Genomic DNA, 13,636 nt, shown 5'->3' on the forward strand with positions numbered 1-13,636 from the left:
AAGATATCCTAGGTTTTCTGAGTAATTTTCATCCCTGCCTTTTCTGACCTATGAGGGTTGATGTTGCCCGAACCCAGCTGATGTGATGATTTGTTGGTGGCTGCTGAATTTTATTTTAAAGGTTACTGGACAGCAGGTGTTCTTCAGAAAACAAATCATTTTCATCAAACTATTTTGATAATATGATGTCTAATGCAGATATTCCTTGTTTAATGACCTGCCGGTTTAGCAACTAACTGTTCAGACCGGCGACCCACCACTCAGCCTTAGAACCAGTTTTTTTTTTTTTTTTTTTTGGTGATGGAGCCTCAGTGTCTTCCTTTTTGTGCAGTATGCCTTGTTTATACACTGCTCTAATTTTTGCTGATTGTGTTGTCCAGTACTGTAGTTTTATGTTCCATTATATACTGCAGTTCTTCATGTAAGAGTTATACAAGTGAAAACAAAGTCATCAAGCTGGAGTTTCCTTCAACCATTTCTTTTCTGTATATTGTAATGTACCACAGTATATACAATTCCTCATTTAGTAACCAGTTCAGTTAATGACTTGGTTGCTGGACCAGAACTTGGTCGTCAAATGAGGAGCATCTGAAATTACACTTTTATAGAAGATGTCCTCAGAAATCTCTCCTATGTAAACTTTGCAACTTATAAATATTAACCTTGGGCTGGGGATTTAGCTCAGTGGTGTTGCCCCTGCCTGGCAAACACAAGGTCCTGAGTTTGATTCTGGGTACTAGCAAAAGAAAACATTAACCTCTCAATTACTACTAAATAGACTGGTACATTTTTGAAATATAGTATATTATTTTTTCATTGCATTTTAAAATAGCACAATAAGAAAAATGTCTCACATGCCTTCCCACCTCTAGCCATGTAATATGCTTGAGGTTAATGCCATAGTTTTCATTGCAAAGAGAACAAATACTGTTTAGTTATGCATATTGAAAAGATTTCCAAAAGTGAGATTAATAAGAACAGTAGAGTCTAAAATTTCCATCTTTCCTCCAGAGGGCTGTTACATCTTTTTATTTTATTTTATTTTGTGTCACATACTGAAGGTATACAACATGATGTTTTAATATACATAGTAAAATGATTACTAAAATTATCTCATGCAGTTACCCCTCCCTTTTTCACTATTCCTAACAGCAGTACTCCCCCAGACGTCAGGGAATCTGATTAGAGGTTCCAAGGGGAGTAGAGGCCATTTTCTACCAGCTCAGAGGGGGCTTTGTACCCACCTTGTGGGCCCTTGGGAACTCCTCCCTGAGAGCCAATGGATCTGGGTTTGAGTCTGACTTTGCCATAGTTCCACATCTCTATGATTGGCTCATGGCCTAAGAGACCATTGTAAGAGTCAAAGCAGATATGAAATGATTCTGGTGAGTCACAGTGCTACCCAGCAGGTACTATATTTTCTTGACAAGTTCTCTTTTTGTCTCTGTATCCCTATTTTACCTATATTAGCTGTTGTGAATTAATTTTATTATTAGAATGTTAGAGTTCTCATACTTTCCATGCATCATTTCATCTCTAAGAGGAAATGTTAATTGGCTGAAGTCATTACTATGACTATGGTTATTTGGAATTATGTGACTATTAATGTTGGCAGAGTTACATTGAATGTACTCTTCTCTATCTTTACTTTTAACTTCATACTCATCTTTTTAATCTCAGTTTAAATATCACTGCTTTTTTTTTTTTTTTTTTGTACCGGGAATCAAACTTGGGACCTTGCACTCGTGAGCAGGTGGAACCACTGAGCTAAATCCCCAGCCCTATCACGGTATTTTCTATCACAGCTTTCCTGTAACTGGGAAGAAATACCTGGTGCCTACAACTTGAGGAAGGAAAGGGTTAATTAATTTGCTTCACGGTTGCAGAGAGTTCAGTCAATAGTGGGCTGGCTCCTAGGTAGAAATATCATGGCAGAAGGCTGTGGTGGAGCGAAGGTGCTGAGTTCATGGCAAGAAAACAGTGTCAGAGAGGAAGTGGGGTGGAGAGCATATATCATACCCAAAGACATACCTCCGTGACCTGCCTAGACACACCCAGAAGTGTGTTTAACTAATTTCTCAGGCGGCTCTCAAATCAATCAAGTTGATAATGCAGTTTAATTGCCACGGTCAATTTCTTGTCTCCTCAGGTTCCCCTGTTACATGCATTTCTAGCGTATTTAAATAATTATTTGTGTAGCTCTTGATGGATACATGCCTTTCCTGTAAGATAACGATTGGCTCCTGGAAGGCTTGGTGTGCAATGCCTTGCCCATCACTGTATATCCTAGGACTGTGCAGGAGGTCTGGAGAGTTTTCCACGTGAATGAATACTTAGCACTCCAGCAATTCTTAGGTATATTTCTCATTTCCTTTTTGATTATTCAGCTTCACTTACTTTCAGATTTCAGAAGCTGAACATTCCCTGTCTCCAGTTAGAAATCAACCACACAATAGAGCGCATTCTCCAGTATTATGTGGCTGAACTTGAAGCTACTAAGAAGGTAAGTGTCACGTTTACAGTACATTAGTGCAAAAGAAAGAAAACCTGAATCCTTTTGCTGTCACTTGTCTTGTGCCAAGTTTGATCATGACATTTGAGGTTCTGCTCTAACTGTGGGAAAGGGCTGCCATGCTGTGTTGCTGCACAGGCAGATCAACACTTCTTTGCTCTTAAGAACTATCTTTTTATCTCCGTATTCAGGTGTATATGTAGAAAAGCCCAATTAAGTTAGTATTTTTACATATAGAAATGTAAGTGCTAGAGAATGTGATGGTTTCGGTTTCCTCTTTTGCATACCTCCTTAAAATTCAAGGTAAGAAAAACAAAACAAAACAAAACAAAACCCAGGGCTGGGGATTTAGCTCAGTGGTTCCGGTGTCTGCCTCGCAAGAGTAAGGACCCGAGTTCGAGCCCCAGTACCACACACACACACACAAAAAAAATTCAAGGTAAGAACTGAAAAAGATTCATGTGTTAGGAAGTAAAGATGAAGAGGGAATTAAGTATCATACGTGACCATCATTTTTCCTGAGCCTCAGGTTATGGTCTCTGAAGTGCATTAACAGATTTAAGGACTGCCTCTTGTATATACAACATGCACATAATGATAAAACAACTTGCAAAAAAATTTTTTTTGCTTCTCCATTGCATCGAATTCAAACATTAACACTGTATTTTTAATTACAGCTTTATCATTCTCAAAAAGATGATCCCCCTCTTGCTCGTAATATGCCCCCTATTGCGGGGAAAATCCTGTGGGTGAGGCAGCTCTATCGCCGCATAAACAAGCCCATCGACTATTTCTTTGTAAGCTAATGATTAAATTTATAACATGTGGATTATGGTGGGTTTGCTGCAGAATGATGTCACAAGTATATTTATTCTATAATACTTGTGCCCACTAAAGTAGTTAGAACCCAGGTATTTACTGGGCAAAACAAAAATTTGGCTTGTAAATACACTGGAAAGAGACAAAGTCAATTTGTTCATGCTTAACAAGCCAGTTCAATGACAGTTATCTCAAAGTTGGTGTATCTTATAAAAATATGTCTTTTAACAACACAAGACACTTAATAAAGTCTTTTAAAAAGTTGTTTTGAAAATACAACAAAGTACAGGCCTAGCTCTGAAGCTTACTTCTGCGTGTCGATAGGCACTGTTGTGTTTTTAATGAAAATGAAAATATAGTGAGCGTATCAGTGTACAGAGAACTGAGCCCCAGAAGGTAATAATAGAACCTATTCATTCTTTACATCTTTAAGATTATTAGAGTGCTGAAAAACAGAATAGTCATAGGCCCTGGTGCTATTTTGAAACTGCTCTTTGTCTTTTCTATATTTTAGATTTTATTTTAAGAGACAGAGAAGCAGAGTAGAGTTGGTTCATTTGATGTGCCTTATTCTGTATTCAGGACAGAATAAGTACATGATAGTGGTCCGCAAGTAATTTTATCAGTGGGCATTATTGTATGTTAAGTTTGTGTTTGGGAACCATCATTTATTTCATTTTTCTGAACATTTGAAAGACAAGGAAGAAGACAGAGACCCAGTGGGGACTCATTTGCCATAATGGCATGGTAGAAATTGCCCTGACATGAATGAATTAAAACCTAGCCAGGGATTTAGCTCAGTGTTTCTGCCACCTGCCTCACAAGCACAAGGACCCCAGTTCGATCCCTGGTACCAAATAAAAAAAAGAAATACATGTTGAAACCTAAATCTTTCATTTTTTATACAAAGAAAGTTGGTTTTTATTTTAAATAGATTTTTTTTAATGCTGGAACTTAGGAATGGATCCTGATATCGACAGTTTAAAGAAAAGCAATCAGTTATACCTTGTCCCAAAAAGTGGGGTGGAGGGCGTGGGACACTAGCCTGGTGGGGCCAGCTCTTGGGCTAGCCGCCTCTGAATCCATTCTTGCCCTTCCCAGTGTTCTCTCTCTGGTGTTAGTCCTTCCCTACTCCCATCTGCAGCGTCTGTAGCCTTCCCTATCTCTGTTTTACTCTGAGGCAGAAATCTAAATTGGTAGCATAACCATTTGATGCCATTTTAAAGTCTATGAAGATAGACTGCAACCTCTTAAAATACATTTTTCTATTTTCTTCTTAAAAAAACAGAAAAACTCAGAAATTCTGTCAAGTGCAGAAGGTAAAGCTGTCATCCGTCAGTATAACAAAATCTCTTACGTGCTGGTGGAATTCGAGGTGGTCTACCATATGGCCTGGGTCAAAGAGATTTCGCAGCTACAGTATGGTGCGTATGAAACTGCCACAGGGCTCGCGCTGGGGGCTGATTACATCCCTTTTGCATACTCTTAACCTAGTTTTACATTTTAGATTTGGGGGCGACATAATGCTTTACTTGTTTATAGCTGTTAATATTCTGATTTTATGAGTAAAAATTGTCATGACCTTAAACTATGACTTTTCCCTGGAAAAAATAGAATTTAAGGTCAAAATATCTCAAGAGACATTGCTCCATAGATTTATGGAGGTTTACATATTTAGTTTTTATCATATTGTAGTCTCAAATCTCAATCCCAACCAGGAGAGAAAGAATTACAGCTGCCCTTCCTTTTTTTCTTCCTCCTTCCCTTGTTCTTTTCTTCTTTTTTAAAAATTTTATTTATTTTTTCCTGTAACTGAATTTGATTTCAGTTTGGAGCTGCAGTGATTGAGCAGGGGTAGGGTTGACTCTCAGGGGTGGGGTTACATGAGCAGAGTTCAGTGTGAGGAAGGGGTAGCCTGAGGGGAGGGGAGGCCATCACTGTTGGCATCGTCTGGGATGTCGTTTTCGTGTGGACTCCGTTGTTGGTCTGTTCAGCTTCCTGCTTTGCCCCATTTTTCCTTTAATCTGTTCACCATAACCTCAACCATAAGGTCGTCAGCCATGACCTTAGGTCAACTCCTAAATTCCCTGCTGGAATGCTTTCTCCCTCCAACGCCAGGATCTCTTCATTTCAGCAGATCACAGAGCTGCAGGCACAGGGAATACAAAATCTGTGGGAGGGTTGCGGAGAGAGATGCTGGGAGGGGCTATTTCTCTTTTTTTGCTTCTTGATTCCAGAACTAATATAGTTTAGCGTGCTGAGGACAAAGCCTTTATGGACAGGACAGAGCATTGATTCCCTGCCTAACTGCATTTTAGAGGACAGCATCCCAAGCTCTGCAAAGTGTCCTCCCCAACTGGCACCACAGTTACGCCTTCAGTAAACCAGTGTTATCAGCTGCTTTATCAGCTGCATGGGGGTAATGTGCTGTGAGTGGCACCTGTGGACTGTAATAAAAGCCTGCAGCATTCTCAAAGGAGCGTCAAGATAAGCTTAAAACTCACACCAAGGAAAAAGGCAAAAGAATTTTTAACATCAAAAGTACTGTTTTGTGTCTTCAGTGCCTTGTACTTTCTGCTTTTTATTTTTTACTTTTTGCCCTGCTGGTTTTTCTGGCATCAATGGCTTTCCTTTCACCTGCCTGTGTTAAAAAATAAGCTCAACAGACAGACACCTATTCATTCCATCAAACCCTCTCTTATTCTTTCTGGCAGAGAAGAATCTATCCCTTCTCCAGAATCCTCGACACATTTTATGTGTAGTTCTTCCTCATGACACTTATTGCTTTATATATTTGCCTTATCTCCCCTACACAATTTGAGGATTTTCTGTCTGTTTCATCTGTTGTCCTTTAAATAATGGTCATAACTAAGCCTTATCCTGTGCTTACCATGTGTCAGGTTTGTCTAAACATTTCCTGTATACAAATCTCTAATCCTAATAAGCAACACTATGAGAAATTATTATCGTTCCTCTGTTACAGAGGAGGAAAGTGAGGCACTGAGAGATTAAGTGATTTGCCCAAATTCTCATGCTAGTAAATGTCAGAGCCAGAATTCACCTTAAGGTAGTTCAGCTCCAAAGTCTGTTCTCTTAACTCTTATACCATCTGCTTCTAAAAGTGCTAGAGTTGGTGCCAGGCACACTGGGGACTCTAAATATTTTTTAAATGTACAATAAGTGGACATCAAAAAATCATTCATAAATATCTGGGATTACAGCCATGCACCACCATACCACAGCCATGTGCCACCAAGATTTATCTGATGATCTTGATAAACGACAACCTCAAGTTTTCTGGAGAGTTCATTCCCCTTGAGAACACCAGTTGACATCTGTTAGGTCCAGCAGCTCATTGCAGTGGGTTGGTGCCCAGGAGAAGTGGTCACAAGTAGGTCTAACAGTATTCGTGAGAGTCCAAACTCTGGTCAGTGAATGGCTATGGAAGGCTTCCTGCTGTCCTGTCGATGTGACTGACTATACGTAACTATGTGGGAACTTGGAATAATAATTGGGGGCCTCATATCAGCCTTCTTCAGTTGGTAGCTTTACAGTTTCTTTTTAAAAAATGTTCAGTACTTTTTCAATTGGTATGTTTTTGTGAAACATAATCATTATACTAATCCTGGGAACTGGTACATATACGGATTGTATCTTTGGCGAGTCACATGGAATGAAACGCCGTCAGTCCTGAAGCAGATTTCCTGGCTCCTGCTGTTGGTTTGTCTCTGTCATGCTGCTGAACTTTTTGTCTTTTTGATGAGCTCAGTACAATCTGAGGGAGACAGATTTCGTTAAATGAATATTCAAAGTTACTTTGGAAGTTACTTGGGAGGACAAATATTCTCTAACCTAATTCTAAGAAAGATTCCAAATTATTTGGACGAAATTCTTTGTTGAAATTCTCATGGCACCTGAACCTTTCAGGGCTCATTTTATGTAGCGAGTAAAAGCTAACTTCAAAGGGATATTGGGGCCAATTTATTTTGCTAGAAATTTGAAGTTGCTTCGTTCTGTGAGGTAATGTGAGGCTGGGAGGAGTCTGCGATCATTGTGAAATTGTCATGTTAGTAGTGTTGGTTAAAATAGCATATAATTTGAGCTAATTTATCCAAGTCTATCAATGTTTTATTATTATGCATCTAGAAGTAAATTATATCAGGATAACAAATAATGTAAGGCTACCCAGCAAGAACTGTTTGGGGATGTATTTTTCAATTCCTAATAAGAAGCTTCTCTGAAAATACATGTTTATATGGATGATGTTCATGTGAATTGTAGTACAAAAAACTCTACATTCTACAAGTTCACAACGCGATGTCATTTAACAAATCTTACCAATACTGATAGCCTAATTATCAGAAATTCAAGATAGAGATTTAATTCAGGTAAACTTTAGAGAAGCTAGTTTGAGATCAGGTGGAAGACAATTTGAAATCTGTGAGGTGTGTTAGCTTCGTAGACCTGTCCGTCCATCTTGTCTCTCTCTCAGCGGTTAAGCGATAATCCATAAAAATAAGAAGTCTATCAGTTCTTCATCAAAGTGTATCTCTCTGGAACTAAGGGTGTATTTTTATAGACACGGCCTCATAGATTTAAGTTTTGAGTGCTACGTGACAGGCACTGTTGCCAGGAGCGCATTCAAAGCTCTTGTTCTGCCCTTCAGAAGTTTTTAGTTCAGTGGAGAAGGCAGCCTTGTAAACCAAGCTGGAAGCAGAAAGGAAATCCAGGACAAGTAATGCCAATAATTATTTATTTGTAGCTTTACAAGCAACACTTTTTGTGCGACATCCAGAAACAGGAAAGTTGCTGGTTAATTTTGATCCCAAAATTTTGGAAATTGTGCGGGAAACTAAGTGCATGATAAAAATGAAGTTGGATGTTCCAGAACAGGCAAAGAGATTGCTGAAATTGGAAAGTAAATTGAAAGCAGACAAACAGTATTTGCAGGTAAGATAGGTGATGTTTTCTGATTATCTTTGAAGGAGTTTTTTTTTTTTCATTTTTCTGATGCAAGAAAAATATATCCCAGGCTGGGCATGGTGACGCATGCCTGTAATCCCAGCACTCGGGAGGCTGAGGCAGGAGGATCGCTGTGAGTTTGAGACCAGCCTGGGCTACATAGTACATAGAGCTTATTTAATGATGGGAAAGGATTGTATAGTTCTATTAGTGATGCCGTACTTAATTTTTTTTTTTAAGAGTAGGAAAAATTTACTGAGGGAAAGAATGCTTCAGCATGTGTGCTAACACTGAGAGAAAATTTGTTACCATGTCGATTCTTGACAATTAAAATACTGACTTTCCGACAAAAAATTGGAGAGGGAAAGTAGAAAGTGAAAAGAGTGTCAGAGGTCACTTTTCTTGGTGATAAGTGACAAAATAATGGACTTTAAAAGTTCATAATTATAATTCTGTAGGTTAAGTGCATTAAGTTTTACAGTGTATTTAATTTTAGGATACTAATAAGGTATCTTAAGAAAGTGGGATGGCCGTAAAATGACAGGAATAGAAACAATTCTTTCACATTACAGGATAAAATGCAGCCTTATTTCAATTCAGTTTCAATGAGCAGCCCCTGGGACGGCTAGGTTGAGGAAACAGGTGTAATGAAACCTTCCTGGTATGAATCAGAATGTGACTGTTGCTTTAAAGGAAATGAAAGTAAACCATGCCATTTTGACTTTTTACAGGGTCTTCTGCAATATTATGATGATTTATGTCAGGAAGTGCCTTCTGTGTTTGTCAATCTGATGACCCCTAGCATGAAAAAGGTTAGTGAGGCTGGAGGTTTATATTGATTTCCCTGTTATTTTAAATTAGATTCTAGTTCTATAGATTATGGTTCTTGGGTCATCCATTTTTGCCTAGACCTCCTGTCTTTCTAGTTCAACTTTATAGCTCTGTTTTTTCCTACAGAATGATTTCTTGTCTGTTTGGTTGTCTTTGAAAAACAACTAAATCCAAATCATAAACACTTTCTAAAAATACATGACTGCTTCGTAGGTAGCCAAAGATAAGATGATTTGAAACAAAATGTCATCTTTATTAGTCATAATGATAGGAAACTGTCATTAAAGAAATATATTTGCAGCAAAGAAAAGAAAGCCTTTTCTATAAACGTAGATGCTCTTGTTAATAACGGAAGCTGGTATCTTTTTACTTTTTCTAGGTGGAGGCTGTATTAAGGCAGGGGCTCACAATATTAACCTGGTCATCTTTGACTCTGGAAAGCTTCTTTCAAGAAGTTCAGTCCGTTTTGGGCATGTTCAATCAACTTCTCAAGAAGGTAAAATTAATCAGTTTTTAAAATTCTATACATTAATATTGAGACTATAAAGCAGTAGTTTGATTAAACTTAGAAGCTCTTTAAAAGGCATGACTTTAAACTAAAAGAGCATCTGTTAAATTAAAATAATATTTTATGATTTGGAGCCTTTCCATCTACATTGCCTTGTTCTGACCCCTGAATTATCTTGCTTTTAATGAGGGTTCAATGTGTCATTATAGTTTAGAACATGAGATAATCGTGGACTGTGAATGATGACAGAGTTATGTACCTAAATATTAATGGTAGTGCATGTAACATTAGCTAGATGAAGCATTAGTCTGAACTGGAGTCTGTCTGTTGATTTTAGACATGTTTGCTACAGGGACCAGGTGTATCTTTTCAGATGTGCTAGTTTGTTGTATTGTAGCACTGTGTAACAGACAAACCCAGAGGCTTTGGATTTGGATAAACCTGGGTAGGATTCTGTGCCTTTTATTAACTGTATGTCTTTCCCTAGATTATTTTACTCCTCCCAGCCCTGATGTCTTTAGCTATAAAGCCAGGGTATTAATGCCCTGTTTGCCGAATTAAGCATAAATGGAGATAATGCATCTGAGATTTTGGCACCCACTGATGCTAAAGAAAACTTCAGTTCCATGTCAGGCTTTCTTGGCAGATGTACTCCTAAAACTGGACTGTGTTTTCCTGAAAATAAGACCTAAGTATCGATTAAAATGCCAGCTCCCATCAGCCTATCCTTGCCTTACTTGTCATTACAGAGTAGCCATCGAGCAAGAGAATAGTGAGGTGTAATTTTCTGCATGACACTGGTCATCACCATGGTAATGACCGGCTATTAATTACAACTGAAGTTTATTTTCTGGTTAGAACTGATTTTTGAGGAAACACAAAATTTTCACCAAATTATGCTTGACTCAGGATGTCCAGATTTAGTTCTCTAAATTTATGACACACACATTTTGGATGAAAAGTTAGCATTAATTGGAAAAAAAGGTTTTTAAAAGAATTCTTTTACATTTGCTTTGTTGTGGGCAGGTCACTGATTTGTGTGAAATGAACATTGATACTGTTTTAAAGGAGATAGCCAAAACTGTGTTGATTTCCTTGCCTGAAAGTGGTGCTACCAGAGTAGAAGATATGTTGACCCTCAATGAGGTATGCATTTATTTATTATAATCACAAAGGTACTGAGCCATCAACTTAAAATGAGAACTGACAATCTAAAAGTAGACATCTGGGCTGGTAGCATTTTTTTTTTTTTTTTATTAGGTTTCTTTTTGTTTTTTTGGCTCTGGGGATTAACCTTAGGATCTTGCGCTTAAAGGCAGGCGCAATGCCACTGAGCTAAATCCTCAGCCCTGTGGACCTTTATATTAGTACAGTACATGTTTGCGGTGCATAATGCTTGCATTCCTTATGTGGAGAGGGTACGTGTACATAATAAATCTTCCTTTTTCACTCCCTATCTCTCCTCTCCCTCCCATTTCCCTCCTGCTCTTGATCCCCTTCCATTTGAGGAAGATCTATCTCCCTACTGCCTATTATTTTTCTTTTATTTTGCTCTTTAGGATCTTAAAATCATGTATGCTCAGCTTTGGAGCCTTAGCTCCAACCCACACAATACTGAATAACCAATTTTAATATTCCATTCTGGGTATATTCAAGGTGAGAATGATTATACAGTGGTTCCTCCGTTCATGAACTCAATTTGTTTTACTGTTTTGGGGAAGATGGCCACATTTGGATTTGCGTGGGGAAGGTGGCTGTGGTTGTGTTTGCCATTGGAGGTTGAGTTTGTGAATGGAAGCAAAATTTTGTGGAGTGTTTTTTTTAAGAACCAAACTGTTTGTGTACAGAAGCTTTTGTGAATGGAGGTTTTACAGTATCATCTTGATTGTTGATTTTACTTTTTTTTAATTAAAAAAAATTTTTTTTTGGTACTGGGGATTGAACTTAGGACTTTGTGCTTGCGAGGCATGATTTTATCATTATTGTGAAAGTTTTTAATCCTTACAGTCCTATTTTGCTAGCTATTAATGTAGGTTTCTATTATATATAGAGATAGATATATCTATCTGTATATATCTTTCCATTTTGTTATTTTCAAGCTTTTTGTCTTCTCCTATTTTAGAGTTTTCTCTCATAAAGAACATTTAGCCAGATTTTTGTTTTTAATCTACTCTGAAAAATATTATTTTTTGTAAACTGATAACTTTAGTGTATTTACATTTATTGTAATTATCAATGCATTTGTATATGCTTTTACTCTTTTTTATCTTATTTTTTCTTTGTGTTTTCTATTTACTTAGCTGTTTATATAAGTTACTTTTTATTTTTCAAATATGTCAGGTTGTTTTAATCCTATGTTTTAATTCCTTTTTATGCAGTCATTTAAAGTATATTTTATATTTTTACAGCATAATTCCACTACCTGAAAAAAGTGATGCGTCTAATTCTCCCCTTTGTTTTTTCTGCCAACTCCATCTCGGGGGCTTTTTTTTTGTGATTTTTATATTTTTAGGTTATGAGTGAATGCACGTGTCCATTAGTGGACATTCGGGTTGCTGACACTTGCTGACTGTTGTGAATAGTGCTGCTGTGAACATTGGTGTAACTGTCTGTCTGAGTCCCTGATTTCATTTGTGTTCAGTGTATACATAGCAGGGGAATTGCTGGGTTACACTGTAATTCTATATTTAACATTTTGAGGAACAGCCAACCTGTTTCCCATTTTGCATTCCTGACAACAAGGCATGAAGTAGCGCTTTCTGTACATTTTCACAAACATTTGTAATTTTCCCTTGTTAAGACAGTAGCCATTCTAATGGATGTGAAGTGAACTCTCATTGTGGTTTTGACTTACATTTTCCTAATGACTACTGATGTTGAACAACTTTTCACATGCTTATTGGCCATTTGTTGATTTTCTTTGCCGAAATGTCTATTTGAGGCCTTTCCCATCTTACTTCTTTTGATGCTCTTTCTTTCTTTCTGAGAAACGTGTCTGTAAAACTTGCTGTGTTCTAGATTTTTTTCTTGATAGCATTCTGGTAGTATGTCTCTGTCCACCGAATTTCCTATAAATTGTAATTAGAGCTGGAGGCTTGATTTAGTTCAGGTTCAATTTCTTTTTCTCTTTCTGGCAAATCCTTTGTGGAGGACCCTGTGTTATCCCCATTGCATCACATCAAAAGGGCCATAATACCAGATGATTATCCTTTTAGAGATATTAAGATTGATCGGTGAGTCCAAGTGTAATCACTGTTCACTTAAAGTTTTAGTTGCTTTTGGTTATTGTTTCCTATAGTCATTATTTTACTGGAGTCTGATAACTCCAGACTTGATACTCTGATTTTAGCATGTATGGCTAAAGTCTTTCTATAAAGAAGAGATTTCCCTCATTAACTACTTGGTTACTCTGAAGTAGCATTTGTTCAGTACTACTATTTTCAAAATAACGACTTGGCTCACTACTAGCAACTTCTAAGATAATAATTGAGCTTATTTTTTTAAAAGAAAAAGATCATTATGAATTTATGGAGTGTTATGGAGTTGGAGGATTTTAGTCCCCTGTAGTCATTATTCTTTTGGGTGCTCAAGATTGTCCGTCTTTGTCCTGTGGAATCCTCTGGCTGGCTTCTGTGTTTTTGACATAATTCCAGGAGTCTTTGAAAACTTCCTTGCTTTCCGTAACTACTGGGTATCTCAGGCTCATTTCCTGCCCCAGATCTGGGGTCCTCCGGAGCCTTTGTTCCTTCCAGTGATATTCATGAAAGTGACATTGGAGTTTACACTCTGGTGCTTGAAAATGGACCCATTTTTAACGCTTAGTTATTTCTTATATTATTATTTCTACATGTTTAAGTAACAGTAGAACGGAGGGGGGTACTACTTCTTGAGTTGGCAAATCTGCGCATTATTTTCTTCTGCTTTCATAAATAGCTCTTTGATTGTATCTTTTACCACTTTTCAATATAGTTACATTATTAATTTCAGTTAAATAGTAAGTGTAC

The 13,636-nt window shown here is 37.5% G+C and overlaps 1 protein-coding gene across 1 annotated transcript in view; it reads left to right on the forward strand.

Annotated features, from left to right (window-relative positions):
- Positions 1–13,636, forward strand: part of Dnah8 (dynein axonemal heavy chain 8) — a 258,133-nt gene that overhangs the window by 50,090 nt on the left and 194,407 nt on the right. Inside the window, 7 exon segments of the mRNA XM_010638857.1 lie at positions 2,404–2,503; positions 3,190–3,309; positions 4,620–4,755; positions 8,094–8,281; positions 9,025–9,105; positions 9,504–9,620; positions 10,659–10,778. Coding sequence (XP_010637159.1) covers positions 2,404–2,503; positions 3,190–3,309; positions 4,620–4,755; positions 8,094–8,281; positions 9,025–9,105; positions 9,504–9,620; positions 10,659–10,778 — 862 coding nt within the window.

This window comes from Fukomys damarensis, unplaced genomic scaffold, assembly GCF_012274545.1.
Source record: "Fukomys damarensis isolate Sample0158 unplaced genomic scaffold, DMR_v1.0_HiC HiC_scaffold_20, whole genome shotgun sequence".
Classification (NCBI taxonomy): domain Eukaryota; kingdom Metazoa; phylum Chordata; class Mammalia; order Rodentia; family Bathyergidae; genus Fukomys; species Fukomys damarensis.